At 43.7% G+C, this 18,462-nt stretch overlaps 1 protein-coding gene across 1 annotated transcript; it reads left to right on the forward strand.

Annotated features, from left to right (window-relative positions):
- The first annotated feature begins 328 nt into the window (after positions 1 to 328).
- LOC135711933 (uncharacterized) lies at positions 329 to 5,656 on the forward strand. Its single transcript, XM_065234907.1, has one exon. It carries the CDS (start codon positions 329 to 331, stop codon positions 5,654 to 5,656), a length of 5,328 nt encoding a protein of 1,775 aa, XP_065090979.1.
- The last annotated feature ends 12,806 nt before the right edge of the window (positions 5,657 to 18,462 follow it).

An 18,462-nucleotide genomic window follows, 5' to 3' on the forward strand; every position in this document is an offset into this window, starting at 1 on the left:
ATCATTTCCAGGCCAGTCATGCAGAGTTTGCCGTGGAAAGGACACCGATGAAATGGTGAGGTGTGATCAGTGTCTGAAATGGTTTCATTTTAACTGCGTAGGAGTTAGCCAAGACATTGAGAACAAGCCATGGAAGTGTCTAAACTGTGTTAAGTTGCAACTAGTACCAGATACCCTTTCATCTGCAAGCAACACACTTTCTGTGCTGGGTGGTGCAAGAAAGAAGAAACCAGTGGAAACAGATGGCGATCCTGTTGCAGATCCTCTTCAGCACAACGACTCCAAGAAGAAACATCAGTCTAAGGAGGGCAACGTGAAAGCGAAGTCAATGGTAACTCATGCGTCAAGCCGAGCGTCTAGCAGAGCATCACAAACTCTCGCCAAGCTAAAGCTACAGAAGCTGGAGGAGGAAAGGACCCTGAACGAGAAAAAGTTGGAGCAGGAACAAATCTATCTGGAGGAAAAGTACAAACTACTGGAGGAGATGGCTAGCGAAGCTGGTTCGAACGCGAGTAGCGTGTCGGACGTCGTAAGAAACTGGCTCCCACAAGCGCAATCAAGTCATCGCTCACAATCGGAAAATCAACCGTTGGCAGTTCACCCCCTCGATGATTCCCCTAGAACCAATAATGGCAACCATCAACCCAGACCATTCGCCGATGGACAACCGGAACGTGAAGAAGATCGCTTCTCGCTAACAAGGAAACAATTAGCGGCGCGACAGGCTATTTCCAAGGATCTGCCCCAGTTTTCCGGCAACCCTGAGGATTGGCCTCTATTCATCGCGACGTTCAACAACACAACGGCCATGTGTGGCTTCACTAACGACGAGAACATCTTTCGACTGCAGAAAAGCCTGAGAGGACGAGCCTTTGAAGTGGTGAAGAGCCGGTTGGTACACCCTGCCAATGTTCCTGGTGTGTTGAAGACGCTGAAAATGATGTTCGGTCAGCCAGAAGCCATCGTTCAAACGCTCATCGAGAAAATTCACTCCCTGCCGGCCATAAGAGAGGATAGGCTAGAAACTCTAGTGGATTTCGCTGTAAATGTGGAGAACTTCTGCGCGACCGTAGACGCCTGTGGCTTGGAAGAATACCTGTATAACACGACCCTCCTACATCAGCTTGTGAGCAAGTTACCTCCAACAATCAAGCTGAACTGGGCGCAGTACAGGATTTCACTGCCGGGAGTCAACTTAGCATCTTTTAGCTCCTGGATCTATTCCCTCGCGGAGGCCGCTAGCATAGTGACTATTCCAAGCATCACGAGCTCCAAGCCAGTAAGGAATGACAGAAGTGGAACAAAGAAAGGAAGTGGCTTCGTGAATGCTCACTCGGAAATCACTGCAGAACCTCCAAGTGGGAAGAATTCCAGTGCTAGTAACGAGTGCCCCGTCTGTAAAGGAGCTTGCAAAGCGATTGACAAGTGCAAGCGCTTTCTTGAATTCTCTCGCGACTCACGTTGGGCTATAGTGCGCGAATATTCACTGTGTCGCCGTTGCCTCTGCCGTCACAATGGAGTGTGTCAGGCCAAACTCTGCGGAAAAAATGGATGTCAGTTCAAGCATCATGCTCTCCTGCACAACGACCATTATCAACAATCGTCGCCAGCTACATCAGCGACGTCGCCATCTTCAACAACAGCACCCTCGACGAGTGGCAGTACGGAACATCCCAAAACAGGAACTAGTTCAACAGCGCACGGTTGCCACACGCATCAAACCAAATCAAGCGACATACTGTTCCGTTATATTCCGGTAGTTCTGTACGGAAAACGTGGATCGATCCGAACACACGCATTCCTCGACGACGGCTCCGATCTTACATTGCTGGACGAAGAGTTAGCTGACGAACTAAAGCTGGATGGAGAAGTCAGGTCGCTTTGCCTACACTGGACCGGCGGCACGCAGCGTCAAGAAGTGAAGTCAAGGGTCGTCGAACTGGAAGTAGCCGGTGTACACAGCGGAGCCAAAAGTTTCACCATCAGTGGTGCACGAACAGTAAACGAACTTCTGCTTCCGTACCAGACGATGGACATCGAGGAACTATCATCTTTGTACCCGCATCTGCAAGGGCTTCCGATCGACTCATACCACGGTGTTCGGCCACGGATCCTGATTGGACTTAAGAACCAGCATCTCAGCCTTCCTCTCAAGTGCCGCGAAGGCAATCTAAGCGATCCCATCGCCATTAAGACTCGTTTAGGCTGGACAGTGTGCGGTGGATGCACGGCAGAACCTGCAATCAGCCCGGTGCACTCCGTCTACCACATCGGTTCTTGCGAGGACCAACACAGTTCAGATGAGGATCTACACCAAGTCCTCAAAGATTACTTTGCGCTGGATAGCTTGGGGATTATGAAGCCACAACACGCACCTATCTCCGTCGAGGATCAACGAGCACATTCTCTTCTCAATTCACTCACGAGGTTCACAGGGGAACGCTACGAAACTGGCCTACTTTGGCGTTACGACACAGTACGTCTACCGGACAGCCGAGAGATGGCTCTACGACGTTTCCAATGTCTAGAAAAGCGTATGCAGAAGAATGAAACACTCACCAAAACGTTGAAGGAGAAAATGGTGGACTATCTGAGCAAAGGCTACATACGGAAACTATCTGATGAAGAGTTGAGCCAATCGTTTCAGCGTGTTTGGTATCTTCCAGTGTTCCCGGTGACAAATCCAAACAAGCCGGGAAAGGTGAGGATCGTGTGGGATGCAGCAGCCAAAGCATTCGGAGTATCACTGAACTCTGTGTTGCTGAAGGGCCCCGATCATCTTTCATCACTATTTACTGTGCTGATCCGCTTCTGCGAGCATCCTGTAGCTCTGACAGGCGACATACGTGAAATGTTCCACCAAGTGTTAATTCGGGATGAAGACCAGCAGAGTTTGCGGTTCTTCTGGAGAGATGAGGATGGACAGATAGCAATATATGTAATGTGCGTCATGACATTCGGTGCTTGCTGCTCTCCTAGCAGCGCCCAGTACGTGATGAACTTGAATGCTGCACGCTTCGATCAGGAATATCCAGCTGCTGTGGAGGTAATTAAGAAGCAGCACTACGTAGACGACATGTTGGTGAGCGTAGACACCGAAGAAGAGGCCATCAAGCTCGCTCAAGATGTAAAGTTCGTACACTCGGAGGGTGGGTTCGAAATCCGTAATTGGACCAGTAATTCTCTGCGCGTCCTAGAAGCCTTACGTGGAAGCAACGCTGAGGAGAAGAACTTGGACCTCTCACCAGAAATGGCAACCGAAAAGGTGCTCGGGATGTGGTGGTGTACATCGGCAGATGTCTTCACCTTCAAAGTCGGTTGGGACCGCTACGATCGCGACCTGTGGGAAGGCCGCCGTCAGCCTACGAAACGGGAGGTTCTACGGGTCCTCATGAGGATATTCGATCCCCTTGGACTCATTGCGCCGTTCCTAATGTTCCTCAAGATCCTGCTACAGGAAATCTGGCGAAGCGGCATCCAGTGGGATGACAAGATCGACGGCAATGCCTTCGCCAAATGGTGCAATTGGCTGCAAGTCCTGCCCCAAGTTGAACAAGTCCGAGTAGCACGATGTTTCCGCTCTCATCTTCTTCCCGGATACCATGATGTTCAACTGCACACGTTTGTAGATGCGAGTGAGAACGGTATGGCTGCCGCATGCTTCCTGCGCTTCGATCAGGCTGGAACTGTCCGATGCTGCTTAATTGCCGCCAAAACAAGAGTTGCCCCCTTGCGATATCATTCGATTCCACGGCTCGAGCTCATGGCAGCAGTTATTGGTACAAGGCTCTCCCAAACGGTCCTCAGCTCCCTGTCCTTCAACGTGAGCAAGCGATTCTATCACTCGGATTCCAGGGATGTGATTTGCTGGCTGTATTCGGACCATCGTCGCTACACACCATTCGTTGCCTGTCGAGTCGGTGAGATCTTGGAGTCAACAGAACCGAACCAATGGCGTTGGGTTCCAACCAAGTTAAACGTCGCAGATGATGGCACGAAATGGGAGAAATTCCCGGACATGACTCCAGAATCCAGGTGGTTCATCGGGCCAGATTTCCTGCGGGAACCGGAAGAAGCATGGCCATGTCAAATAGCGAAAGGAAGCAAGACAGACACTGAACTTCGTCCCTGTCTGCTAACCCATTTCACCGTGCCAGATCCACCGATCAACGTTTCCAGCTGGAAGCGGATGGTCAAAGTAGCTGCCTTTGTGCATCGTTTTGCGGCAAATTGTCGCCTAAAGAAGCAAAAGAAACCTGTTCATTGTGGTCCACCTTCCGCAGAGGAACTGCAGATCGCCGAGCGCTACGTGATACGCCAAGCCCAACGAGAAGCCTACCCGGACGAAGCAGCTATTCTGAAATCGGTGAACAGATCGCCGAAGCCCATTCCCAAGACCAGCCCGTTGTTTAAACTGACACCCTGGCTGGACGACCACGGACTGATGAGGATGCGGGGAAGAATTAGTGCCTGTACGCTAGCCACCGAAGATGCTAAAAACCCGATTATCCTCCCACGTGACCACCACACTACCAATCTTATTATTGCACACTATCACACTAAGTACCACCACCAAAACCATGAGACCGCTATAAATGAGCTCCGACAGAGGTATTGTATACCTCGACTACGAGCGACCTACGCAAAAGTACGCTACAACTGCCAACACTGCAAAAATCATCGCGCAACCCCACAGCCTCCAATAATGGCCGATCTTCCTCTAGAGCGACTTGATGCCTTTGCTCGACCCTTCACCCATATTGGCGTTGACTATTTTGGACCAATCGAAGTCGTCGTAGGTCGTCGAGTGGAGAAACGGTGGGGAATGTTGGTCACATGCCTGACCACTCGTGCGATCCACATCGAAGTAGTACACACTTTGAGTACCGCCTCCTGCATCATGGGCCTCCGAAACTTTGCAGCACGCCGCGGAATGCCCAAGACGATCTATAGTGATCACGGTACCTGCTTCATTGGCGCGAACCGCGAATTGGGAGAGGCAGCAACGGCGATCAACCAGGACGAGGTGATGAAGGAGTTCAGCGGTACCGAGACCACCTGGAAGTTCATTCCCCCAGCGTCGCCGCACATGGGCGGCAGTTGGGAACGCCTTATCGGTATAGTGAAGCGGAACCTCATGGAAATCCGCCCCTTGCACAAGCCTAACGACGAAGTGCTACGAAACCTTCTAACCGAGATCGAATGCACTGTTAATTCTCGGCCGCTTACACATGTTCCGGTTGATGATGAATCTGCACCTGCTCTCACCCCGAATCACTTCCTCCTGGGGTCATCCGACGGAACGAAACCGATATGTACCCTCGATGACAGCGGAACAGCACTACGGCGGACCTGGCGAATGTCTCAGCAGCTAGCCAACCAGTTTTGGAAACGTTGGCTAAGTGACTACTTGCCGGAGATCACTCGACGAACGAGATGGTATGCGAACACGAAGCCGATAGCGATTGGCGATGTGGTGATCATCGTTGATCCGAAGCTGCCCCGGAACTGCTGGCCTAAAGGCAAGGTCATCGGAACTTACATCAACAAGAACGACAATCAGATCAGGGCGGCAACCGTAAGAACTGCGAACGGTGTGTTCGAGCGCCCTGTGGCCAAGCTGGCTATATTGGATGTACGGCGCGACGGACTGTAAGCCGATCAGAGGATCGGCGTACCCGGGAGGAGTGTTGAGTACGCCCCTGGCGCAGATGCGCACCTTCCCATCCAAGACACCTTGCCTACACAAACATCAACGCACCCAGGTATAGTACGCACCTTCTCTCCAAAGACGTTGGGCAAACGTCACGGATAAACAATTGATAGTAGGCAAACGCCAAAAAACATAAAACAACAATTTAACGTGCGGCATCAATGAGTTTGCGGTCTAAATTTAGTTAGTTTTTTCCATTGAAAGTTCAAGTCATTAAATTAAATTACTAGTGTAAAATCAGCTAGGTATAATTCTATTTCTAAAATTCGTTAAAATTATTATTTACAATTAATACCTTTTCCATAGTGTTTGATAAAAACTAGTGAACTTATCATAACCTAAAATCTACTTACATCCTAAACCTACAGTGAAGGTAAAATTTATAATCTAAAATACTAAGTAAATACTTAAATCTAGATTGCTTTAGTACGGTTTATAGGATTCAGTACGGATAAATTGTTTGCTAGATTGCCTGTTACGACGGCCACCGACAAAACGAGACGATCTCGTGCGACCCGTAATTTCGATCGCTTGCAAGTGTAGCACAACGGGACTAAACGTAAGTTACAAAAGAAAATTACTAATGGACTAATATTAAGATGCAAACATGTTCACTAACGTTACATCCTTCCTGAACCTTTTTCCAGGAATATAATAATATAATTAATGAACGTAAATCCCACGTCTTCGGTAGTTCTAATATTATTGTATTGAAAATCTCCCTGCGTAAGTTGGCAAATTCCCAACAGGCGCTATGGGGCGTATCGAACGAGATATCAACCATATTGATCGCATGAGCCATCTCGAAAAAAGCTTGCCTAGATGAAACGCGTCCACAGACGCACATACAGACATCAGCAAATTTCACCTTGCTGGGTCGATTTTTCATATTCAATTTGATTCTACGATGTCGTAATTAAACTGTCGAGCCAGATCGCGCCGAGTTCTATCGATTGAGAATGTTTTGGACAGGTGAGATAGCTTGTGTGGATGGCTATCGGGCGCAGACGGCAGGACGTGTGAAAATCGATTCTAATACCTATGTTACGCTAGTAACAAAGGTAATAAGGCGGAATCTCGAACACCAAACGTCAGATCGGTATGAAATTTTTTCTGCAGGTAGATATGGATGAGGTCTTTCCACTGCTGCAAATTTCACGTTCATGGGATGTACCGTTGATTTGTAAAAAATCGTTAACTAAAATCATTCTATCCTGTAAATCTCCGGAACCGGAAGTCAGATCGGTATGAAATTTTTTCCCCAAGTAGATATGGATTAGATCTTTCTACTGTTAAAGAAATCATGTTGATAAAGTGTACCGTTGATTTTTAAAAAATCGCTCACTAAAATCATTCTGGCCTATATATCTCCGAAACCGGAAGTCAGATCGAGAAAAAATTCAATAGCGATCAATGGCGCTATGGGGCCTATCGAACGAGATATCAACCATATTGATCGCATGAGCCATCTCGAAAAAAGCTTGCCTAGATGAAACGCGTCCACAGACGCACATACAGACATCAGCAAATTTCACCTTGCTGGGTCGATTTTTCATATTCAATTTGATTCTACGATGTCGTAATTAAACTGTCGAGCCAGATCGCGCCGAGTTCTATCGATTGAGAATGTTTTGGACAGGTGAGATAGCTTGTGTGGATGGCTATCGGGCGCAGACGGCAGGACGTGTGAAAATCGATTCTAATACCTATGTTACGCTAGTAACAAAGGTAATAAGGCGGAATCTCGAACACCAAACATCAGATCGGTATGAAATTTTTTCTGCAGGTAGATATGGATGAGGTCTTTCCACTGCTGCAAATTTCACGTTCATGGGATGTACCGTTGATTTGTAAAAAATCGTTAACTAAAATCATTCTATCCTGTAAATCTCCGGAACCGGAAGTCAGATCGGTATGAAATTTTTTCCCCAAGTAGATATGGATTAGATCTTTCTACTGTTAAAGAAATCATGTTGATAAAGTGTACCGTTGATTTTTAAAAAATCGCTCACTAAAATCATTCTGGCCTATATATCTCCGAAACCGGAAGTCAGATCGAGAAAAAATTCAATAGCGATCAATGGCGCTATGGGGCCTATCGAACGAGATATCAACCATATTGATCGCATGAGCCATCTCGAAAAAAGCTTGCCTAGATGAAACGCGTCCACAGACGCACATACAGACATCAGCAAATTTCACCTTGCTGGGTCGATTTTTCATATTCAATTTGATTCTACGATGTCGTAATTAAACTGTCGAGCCAGATCGCGCCGAGTTCTATCGATTGAGAATGTTTTGGACAGGTGAGATAGCTTGTGTGGATGGCTATCGGGCGCAGACGGCAGGACGTGTGAAAATCGATTCTAATACCTATGTTACGCTAGTAACAAAGGTAATAAGGCGGAATCTCGAACACCAAACGTCAGATCGGTATGAAATTTTTTCTGCAGGTAGATATGGATGAGGTCTTTCCACTGCTGCAAATTTCACGTTCATGGGATGTACCGTTGATTTGTAAAAAATCGTTAACTAAAATCATTGTATCCTGTAAATCTCCGGAACCGGAAGTCAGATCGGTATGAAATTTTTTCCCCAAGTAGATATGGATTAGATCTTTCTACTGTTAAAGAAATCATGTTGATAAAGTGTACCGTTGATTTTTAAAAAATCGCTCACTAAAATCATTCTGGCCTATATATCTCCGAAACCGGAAGTCAGATCGAGAAAAAATTCAATAGCGATCAATGGCGCTATGGGGCCTATCGAACGAGATATCAACCATATTGATCGCATGAGCCATCTCGAAAAAAGCTTGCCTAGATGAAACGCGTCCACAGACGCACATACAGACATCAGCAAATTTCACCTTGCTGGGTCGATTTTTCATATTCAATTTGATTCTACGATGTCGTAATTAAACTGTCGAGCCAGATCGCGCCGAGTTCTATCGATTGAGAATGTTTTGGACAGGTGAGATAGCTTGTGTGGATGGCTATCGGGCGCAGACGGCAGGACGTGTGAAAATCGATTCTAATACCTATGTTACGCTAGTAACAAAGGTAATAAGGCGGAATCTCGAACACCAAACGTCAGATCGGTATGAAATTTTTTCTGCAGGTAGATATGGATGAGGTCTTTCCACTGCTGCAAATTTCACGTTCATGGGATGTACCGTTGATTTGTAAAAAATCGTTAACTAAAATCATTCTATCCTGTAAATCTCCGGAACCGGAAGTCAGATCGGTATGAAATTTTTTCCCCAAGTAGATATGGATTAGATCTTTCTACTGTTAAAGAAATCATGTTGATAAAGTGTACCGTTGATTTTTAAAAAATCGCTCACTAAAATCATTCTGGCCTATATATCTCCGAAACCGGAAGTCAGATCGAGAAAAAATTCAATAGCGATCAATGGCGCTATGGGGCCTATCGAACGAGATATCAACCATATTGATCGCATGAGCCATCTCGAAAAAAGCTTGCCTAGATGAAACGCGTCCACAGACGCACATACAGACATCAGCAAATTTCACCTTGCTGGGTCGATTTTTCATATTCAATTTGATTCTACGATGTCGTAATTAAACTGTCGAGCCAGATCGCGCCGAGTTCTATCGATTGAGAATGTTTTGGACAGGTGAGATAGCTTGTGTGGATGGCTATCGGGCGCAGACGGCAGGACGTGTGAAAATCGATTCTAATACCTATGTTACGCTAGTAACAAAGGTAATAAGGCGGAATCTCGAACACCAAACGTCAGATCGGTATGAAATTTTTTCTGCAGGTAGATATGGATGAGGTCTTTCCACTGCTGCAAATTTCACGTTCATGGGATGTACCGTTGATTTGTAAAAAATCGTTAACTAAAATCATTGTATCCTGTAAATCTCCGGAACCGGAAGTCAGATCGGTATGAAATTTTTTCCCCAAGTAGATATGGATTAGATCTTTCTACTGTTAAAGAAATCATGTTGATAAAGTGTACCGTTGATTTTTAAAAAATCGCTCACTAAAATCATTCTGGCCTATATATCTCCGAAACCGGAAGTCAGATCGAGAAAAAATTCAATAGCGATCAATGGCGCTATGGGGCGTATCGAACGAGATATCAACCATATTGATCGCATGAGCCATCTCGAAAAAAGCTTGCCTAGATGAAACGCGTCCACAGACGCACATACAGACATCAGCAAATTTCACCTTGCTGGGTCGATTTTTCATATTCAATTTGATTCTACGATGTCGTAATTAAACTGTCGAGCCAGATCGCGCCGAGTTCTATCGATTGAGAATGTTTTGGACAGGTGAGATAGCTTGTGTGGATGGCTATCGGGCGCAGACGGCAGGACGTGTGAAAATCGATTCTAATACCTATGTTACGCTAGTAACAAAGGTAATAAGGCGGAATCTCGAACACCAAACGTCAGATCGGTATGAAATTTTTTCTGCAGGTAGATATGGATGAGGTCTTTCCACTGCTGCAAATTTCACGTTCATGGGATGTACCGTTGATTTGTAAAAAATCGTTAACTAAAATCATTCTATCCTGTAAATCTCCGGAACCGGAAGTCAGATCGGTATGAAATTTTTTCCCCAAGTAGATATGGATTAGATCTTTCTACTGTTAAAGAAATCATGTTGATAAAGTGTACCGTTGATTTTTAAAAAATCGCTCACTAAAATCATTCTGGCCTATATATCTCCGAAACCGGAAGTCAGATCGAGAAAAAATTCAATAGCGATCAATGGCGCTATGGGGCCTATCGAACGAGATATCAACCATATTGATCGCATGAGCCATCTCGAAAAAAGCTTGCCTAGATGAAACGCGTCCACAGACGCACATACAGACATCAGCAAATTTCACCTTGCTGGGTCGATTTTTCATATTCAATTTGATTCTACGATGTCGTAATTAAACTGTCGAGCCAGATCGCGCCGAGTTCTATCGATTGAGAATGTTTTGGACAGGTGAGATAGCTTGTGTGGATGGCTATCGGGCGCAGACGGCAGGACGTGTGAAAATCGATTCTAATACCTATGTTACGCTAGTAACAAAGGTAATAAGGCGGAATCTCGAACACCAAACATCAGATCGGTATGAAATTTTTTCTGCAGGTAGATATGGATGAGGTCTTTCCACTGCTGCAAATTTCACGTTCATGGGATGTACCGTTGATTTGTAAAAAATCGTTAACTAAAATCATTCTATCCTGTAAATCTCCGGAACCGGAAGTCAGATCGGTATGAAATTTTTTCCCCAAGTAGATATGGATTAGATCTTTCTACTGTTAAAGAAATCATGTTGATAAAGTGTACCGTTGATTTTTAAAAAATCGCTCACTAAAATCATTCTGGCCTATATATCTCCGAAACCGGAAGTCAGATCGAGAAAAAATTCAATAGCGATCAATGGCGCTATGGGGCCTATCGAACGAGATATCAACCATATTGATCGCATGAGCCATCTCGAAAAAAGCTTGCCTAGATGAAACGCGTCCACAGACGCACATACAGACATCAGCAAATTTCACCTTGCTGGGTCGATTTTTCATATTCAATTTGATTCTACGATGTCGTAATTAAACTGTCGAGCCAGATCGCGCCGAGTTCTATCGATTGAGAATGTTTTGGACAGGTGAGATAGCTTGTGTGGATGGCTATCGGGCGCAGACGGCAGGACGTGTGAAAATCGATTCTAATACCTATGTTACGCTAGTAACAAAGGTAATAAGGCGGAATCTCGAACACCAAACGTCAGATCGGTATGAAATTTTTTCTGCAGGTAGATATGGATGAGGTCTTTCCACTGCTGCAAATTTCACGTTCATGGGATGTACCGTTGATTTGTAAAAAATCGTTAACTAAAATCATTGTATCCTGTAAATCTCCGGAACCGGAAGTCAGATCGGTATGAAATTTTTTCCCCAAGTAGATATGGATTAGATCTTTCTACTGTTAAAGAAATCATGTTGATAAAGTGTACCGTTGATTTTTAAAAAATCGCTCACTAAAATCATTCTGGCCTATATATCTCCGAAACCGGAAGTCAGATCGAGAAAAAATTCAATAGCGATCAATGGCGCTATGGGGCCTATCGAACGAGATATCAACCATATTGATCGCATGAGCCATCTCGAAAAAAGCTTGCCTAGATGAAACGCGTCCACAGACGCACATACAGACATCAGCAAATTTCACCTTGCTGGGTCGATTTTTCATATTCAATTTGATTCTACGATGTCGTAATTAAACTGTCGAGCCAGATCGCGCCGAGTTCTATCGATTGAGAATGTTTTGGACAGGTGAGATAGCTTGTGTGGATGGCTATCGGGCGCAGACGGCAGGACGTGTGAAAATCGATTCTAATACCTATGTTACGCTAGTAACAAAGGTAATAAGGCGGAATCTCGAACACCAAACGTCAGATCGGTATGAAATTTTTTCTGCAGGTAGATATGGATGAGGTCTTTCCACTGCTGCAAATTTCACGTTCATGGGATGTACCGTTGATTTGTAAAAAATCGTTAACTAAAATCATTCTATCCTGTAAATCTCCGGAACCGGAAGTCAGATCGGTATGAAATTTTTTCCCCAAGTAGATATGGATTAGATCTTTCTACTGTTAAAGAAATCATGTTGATAAAGTGTACCGTTGATTTTTAAAAAATCGCTCACTAAAATCATTCTGGCCTATATATCTCCGAAACCGGAAGTCAGATCGAGAAAAAATTCAATAGCGATCAATGGCGCTATGGGGCCTATCGAACGAGATATCAACCATATTGATCGCATGAGCCATCTCGAAAAAAGCTTGCCTAGATGAAACGCGTCCACAGACGCACATACAGACATCAGCAAATTTCACCTTGCTGGGTCGATTTTTCATATTCAATTTGATTCTACGATGTCGTAATTAAACTGTCGAGCCAGATCGCGCCGAGTTCTATCGATTGAGAATGTTTTGGACAGGTGAGATAGCTTGTGTGGATGGCTATCGGGCGCAGACGGCAGGACGTGTGAAAATCGATTCTAATACCTATGTTACGCTAGTAACAAAGGTAATAAGGCGGAATCTCGAACACCAAACGTCAGATCGGTATGAAATTTTTTCTGCAGGTAGATATGGATGAGGTCTTTCCACTGCTGCAAATTTCACGTTCATGGGATGTACCGTTGATTTGTAAAAAATCGTTAACTAAAATCATTGTATCCTGTAAATCTCCGGAACCGGAAGTCAGATCGGTATGAAATTTTTTCCCCAAGTAGATATGGATTAGATCTTTCTACTGTTAAAGAAATCATGTTGATAAAGTGTACCGTTGATTTTTAAAAAATCGCTCACTAAAATCATTCTGGCCTATATATCTCCGAAACCGGAAGTCAGATCGAGAAAAAATTCAATAGCGATCAATGGCGCTATGGGGCGTATCGAACGAGATATCAACCATATTGATCGCATGAGCCATCTCGAAAAAAGCTTGCCTAGATGAAACGCGTCCACAGACGCACATACAGACATCAGCAAATTTCACCTTGCTGGGTCGATTTTTCATATTCAATTTGATTCTACGATGTCGTAATTAAACTGTCGAGCCAGATCGCGCCGAGTTCTATCGATTGAGAATGTTTTGGACAGGTGAGATAGCTTGTGTGGATGGCTATCGGGCGCAGACGGCAGGACGTGTGAAAATCGATTCTAATACCTATGTTACGCTAGTAACAAAGGTAATAAGGCGGAATCTCGAACACCAAACGTCAGATCGGTATGAAATTTTTTCTGCAGGTAGATATGGATGAGGTCTTTCCACTGCTGCAAATTTCACGTTCATGGGATGTACCGTTGATTTGTAAAAAATCGTTAACTAAAATCATTCTATCCTGTAAATCTCCGGAACCGGAAGTCAGATCGGTATGAAATTTTTTCCCCAAGTAGATATGGATTAGATCTTTCTACTGTTAAAGAAATCATGTTGATAAAGTGTACCGTTGATTTTTAAAAAATCGCTCACTAAAATCATTCTGGCCTATATATCTCCGAAACCGGAAGTCAGATCGAGAAAAAATTCAATAGCGATCAATGGCGCTATGGGGCCTATCGAACGAGATATCAACCATATTGATCGCATGAGCCATCTCGAAAAAAGCTTGCCTAGATGAAACGCGTCCACAGACGCACATACAGACATCAGCAAATTTCACCTTGCTGGGTCGATTTTTCATATTCAATTTGATTCTACGATGTCGTAATTAAACTGTCGAGCCAGATCGCGCCGAGTTCTATCGATTGAGAATGTTTTGGACAGGTGAGATAGCTTGTGTGGATGGCTATCGGGCGCAGACGGCAGGACGTGTGAAAATCGATTCTAATACCTATGTTACGCTAGTAACAAAGGTAATAAGGCGGAATCTCGAACACCAAACGTCAGATCGGTATGAAATTTTTTCTGCAGGTAGATATGGATGAGGTCTTTCCACTGCTGCAAATTTCACGTTCATGGGATGTACCGTTGATTTGTAAAAAATCGTTAACTAAAATCATTCTATCCTGTAAATCTCCGGAACCGGAAGTCAGATCGGTATGAAATTTTTTCCCCAAGTAGATATGGATTAGATCTTTCTACTGTTAAAGAAATCATGTTGATAAAGTGTACCGTTGATTTTTAAAAAATCGCTCACTAAAATCATTCTGGCCTATATATCTCCGAAACCGGAAGTCAGATCGAGAAAAAATTCAATAGCGATCAATGGCGCTATGGGGCCTATCGAACGAGATATCAACCATATTGATCGCATGAGCCATCTCGAAAAAAGCTTGCCTAGATGAAACGCGTCCACAGACGCACATACAGACATCAGCAAATTTCACCTTGCTGGGTCGATTTTTCATATTCAATTTGATTCTACGATGTCGTAATTAAACTGTCGAGCCAGATCGCGCCGAGTTCTATCGATTGAGAATGTTTTGGACAGGTGAGATAGCTTGTGTGGATGGCTATCGGGCGCAGACGGCAGGACGTGTGAAAATCGATTCTAATACCTATGTTACGCTAGTAACAAAGGTAATAAGGCGGAATCTCGAACACCAAACGTCAGATCGGTATGAAATTTTTTCTGCAGGTAGATATGGATGAGGTCTTTCCACTGCTGCAAATTTCACGTTCATGGGATGTACCGTTGATTTGTAAAAAATCGTTAACTAAAATCATTGTATCCTGTAAATCTCCGGAACCGGAAGTCAGATCGGTATGAAATTTTTTCCCCAAGTAGATATGGATTAGATCTTTCTACTGTTAAAGAAATCATGTTGATAAAGTGTACCGTTGATTTTTAAAAAATCGCTCACTAAAATCATTCTGGCCTATATATCTCCGAAACCGGAAGTCAGATCGAGAAAAAATTCAATAGCGATCAATGGCGCTATGGGGCCTATCGAACGAGATATCAACCATATTGATCGCATGAGCCATCTCGAAAAAAGCTTGCCTAGATGAAACGCGTCCACAGACGCACATACAGACATCAGCAAATTTCACCTTGCTGGGTCGATTTTTCATATTCAATTTGATTCTACGATGTCGTAATTAAACTGTCGAGCCAGATCGCGCCGAGTTCTATCGATTGAGAATGTTTTGGACAGGTGAGATAGCTTGTGTGGATGGCTATCGGGCGCAGACGGCAGGACGTGTGAAAATCGATTCTAATACCTATGTTACGCTAGTAACAAAGGTAATAAGGCGGAATCTCGAACACCAAACGTCAGATCGGTATGAAATTTTTTCTGCAGGTAGATATGGATGAGGTCTTTCCACTGCTGCAAATTTCACGTTCATGGGATGTACCGTTGATTTGTAAAAAATCGTTAACTAAAATCATTGTATCCTGTAAATCTCCGGAACCGGAAGTCAGATCGGTATGAAATTTTTTCCCCAAGTAGATATGGATTAGATCTTTCTACTGTTAAAGAAATCATGTTGATAAAGTGTACCGTTGATTTTTAAAAAATCGCTCACTAAAATCATTCTGGCCTATATATCTCCGAAACCGGAAGTCAGATCGAGAAAAAATTCAATAGCGATCAATGGCGCTATGGGGCGTATCGAACGAGATATCAACCATATTGATCGCATGAGCCATCTCGAAAAAAGCTTGCCTAGATGAAACGCGTCCACAGACGCACATACAGACATCAGCAAATTTCACCTTGCTGGGTCGATTTTTCATATTCAATTTGATTCTACGATGTCGTAATTAAACTGTCGAGCCAGATCGCGCCGAGTTCTATCGATTGAGAATGTTTTGGACAGGTGAGATAGCTTGTGTGGATGGCTATCGGGCGCAGACGGCAGGACGTGTGAAAATCGATTCTAATACCTATGTTACGCTAGTAACAAAGGTAATAAGGCGGAATCTCGAACACCAAACGTCAGATCGGTATGAAATTTTTTCTGCAGGTAGATATGGATGAGGTCTTTCCACTGCTGCAAATTTCACGTTCATGGGATGTACCGTTGATTTGTAAAAAATCGTTAACTAAAATCATTCTATCCTGTAAATCTCCGGAACCGGAAGTCAGATCGGTATGAAATTTTTTCCCCAAGTAGATATGGATTAGATCTTTCTACTGTTAAAGAAATCATGTTGATAAAGTGTACCGTTGATTTTTAAAAAATCGCTCACTAAAATCATTCTGGCCTATATATCTCCGAAACCGGAAGTCAGATCGAGAAAAAATTCAATAGCGATCAATGGCGCTATGGGGCCTATCGAACGAGATATCAACCATATTGATCGCATGAGCCATCTCGAAAAAAGCTTGCCTAGATGAAACGCGTCCACAGACGCACATACAGACATCAGCAAATTTCACCTTGCTGGGTCGATTTTTCATATTCAATTTGATTCTACGATGTCGTAATTAAACTGTCGAGCCAGATCGCGCCGAGTTCTATCGATTGAGAATGTTTTGGACAGGTGAGATAGCTTGTGTGGATGGCTATCGGGCGCAGACGGCAGGACGTGTGAAAATCGATTCTAATACCTATGTTACGCTAGTAACAAAGGTAATAAGGCGGAATCTCGAACACCAAACGTCAGATCGGTATGAAATTTTTTCTGCAGGTAGATATGGATGAGGTCTTTCCACTGCTGCAAATTTCACGTTCATGGGATGTACCGTTGATTTGTAAAAAATCGTTAACTAAAATCATTCTATCCTGTAAATCTCCGGAACCGGAAGTCAGATCGGTATGAAATTTTTTCCCCAAGTAGATATGGATTAGATCTTTCTACTGTTAAAGAAATCATGTTGATAAAGTGTACCGTTGATTTTTAAAAAATCGCTCACTAAAATCATTCTGGCCTATATATCTCCGAAACCGGAAGTCAGATCGAGAAAAAATTCAATAGCGATCAATGGCGCTATGGGGCCTATCGAACGAGATATCAACCATATTGATCGCATGAGCCATCTCGAAAAAAGCTTGCCTAGATGAAACGCATCCACAGACGCACATACAGACATCAGCAAATTTCACCTTGCTGGGTCGATTTTTCATATTCAATTTGATTCTACGATGTCGTAATTAAACTGTCGAGCCAGATCGCGCCGAGTTCTATCGATTGAGAATGTTTTGGACAGGTGAGATAGCTTGTGTGGATGGCTATCGGGCGCAGACGGCAGGACGTGTGAAAATCGATTCTAATACCTATGTTACGCTAGTAACAAAGGTAATAAGGCGGAATCTCGAACACCAAACGTCAGATCGGTATGAAATTTTTTCTGCAGGTAGATATGGATGAGGTCTTTCCACTGCTGCAAATTTCACGTTCATGGGATGTACCGTTGATTTGTAAAAAATCGTTAACTAAAATCATTGTATCCTGTAAATCTCCGGAACCGGAAGTCAGATCGGTATGAAATTTTTTCCCCAAGTAGATATGGATTAGATCTTTCTACTGTTAAAGAAATCATGTTGATAAAGTGTACCGTTGATTTTTAAAAAATCGCTCACTAAAATCATTCTGGCCTATATATCTCCGAAACCGGAAGTCAGATCGAGAAAAAATTCAATAGCGATCAATGGCGCTATGGGGCCTATCGAACGAGATATCAACCATATTGATCGCATGAGCCATCTCGAAAAAAGCTTGCCTAGATGAAACGCGTCCACAGACGCACATACAGACATCAGCAAATTTCACCTTGCTGGGTCGATTTTTCATATTCAATTTGATTCTACGATGTCGTAATTAAACTGTCGAGCCAGATCGCGCCGAGTTCTATCGATTGAGAATGTTTTGGACAGGTGAGATAGCTTGTGTGGATGGCTATCGGGCGCAGACGGCAGGACGTGTGAAAATCGATTCTAATACCTATGTTACGCTAGTAACAAAGGTAATAAGGCGGAATCTCGAACACCAAACGTCAGATCGGTATGAAATTTTTTCTGCAGGTAGATATGGATGAGGTCTTTCCACTGCTGCAAATTTCACGTTCATGGGATGTACCGTTGATTTGTAAAAAATCGTTAACTAAAATCATTCTATCCTGTAAATCTCCGGAACCGGAAGTCAGATCGGTATGAAATTTTTTCCCCAAGTAGATATGGATTAGATCTTTCTACTGTTAAAGAAATCATGTTGATAAAGTGTACCGTTGATTTTTAAAAAATCGCTCACTAAAATCATTCTGGCCTATATATCTCCGAAACCGGAAGTCAGATCGAGAAAAAATTCAATAGCGA

Source organism: Ochlerotatus camptorhynchus, unplaced genomic scaffold (genome assembly GCF_037179485.1).
Source record: "Ochlerotatus camptorhynchus isolate MF236.1 unplaced genomic scaffold, CSIRO-AGI_Acam_v1.1 ptg000444l, whole genome shotgun sequence".
Classification (NCBI taxonomy): domain Eukaryota; kingdom Metazoa; phylum Arthropoda; class Insecta; order Diptera; family Culicidae; genus Ochlerotatus; species Ochlerotatus camptorhynchus.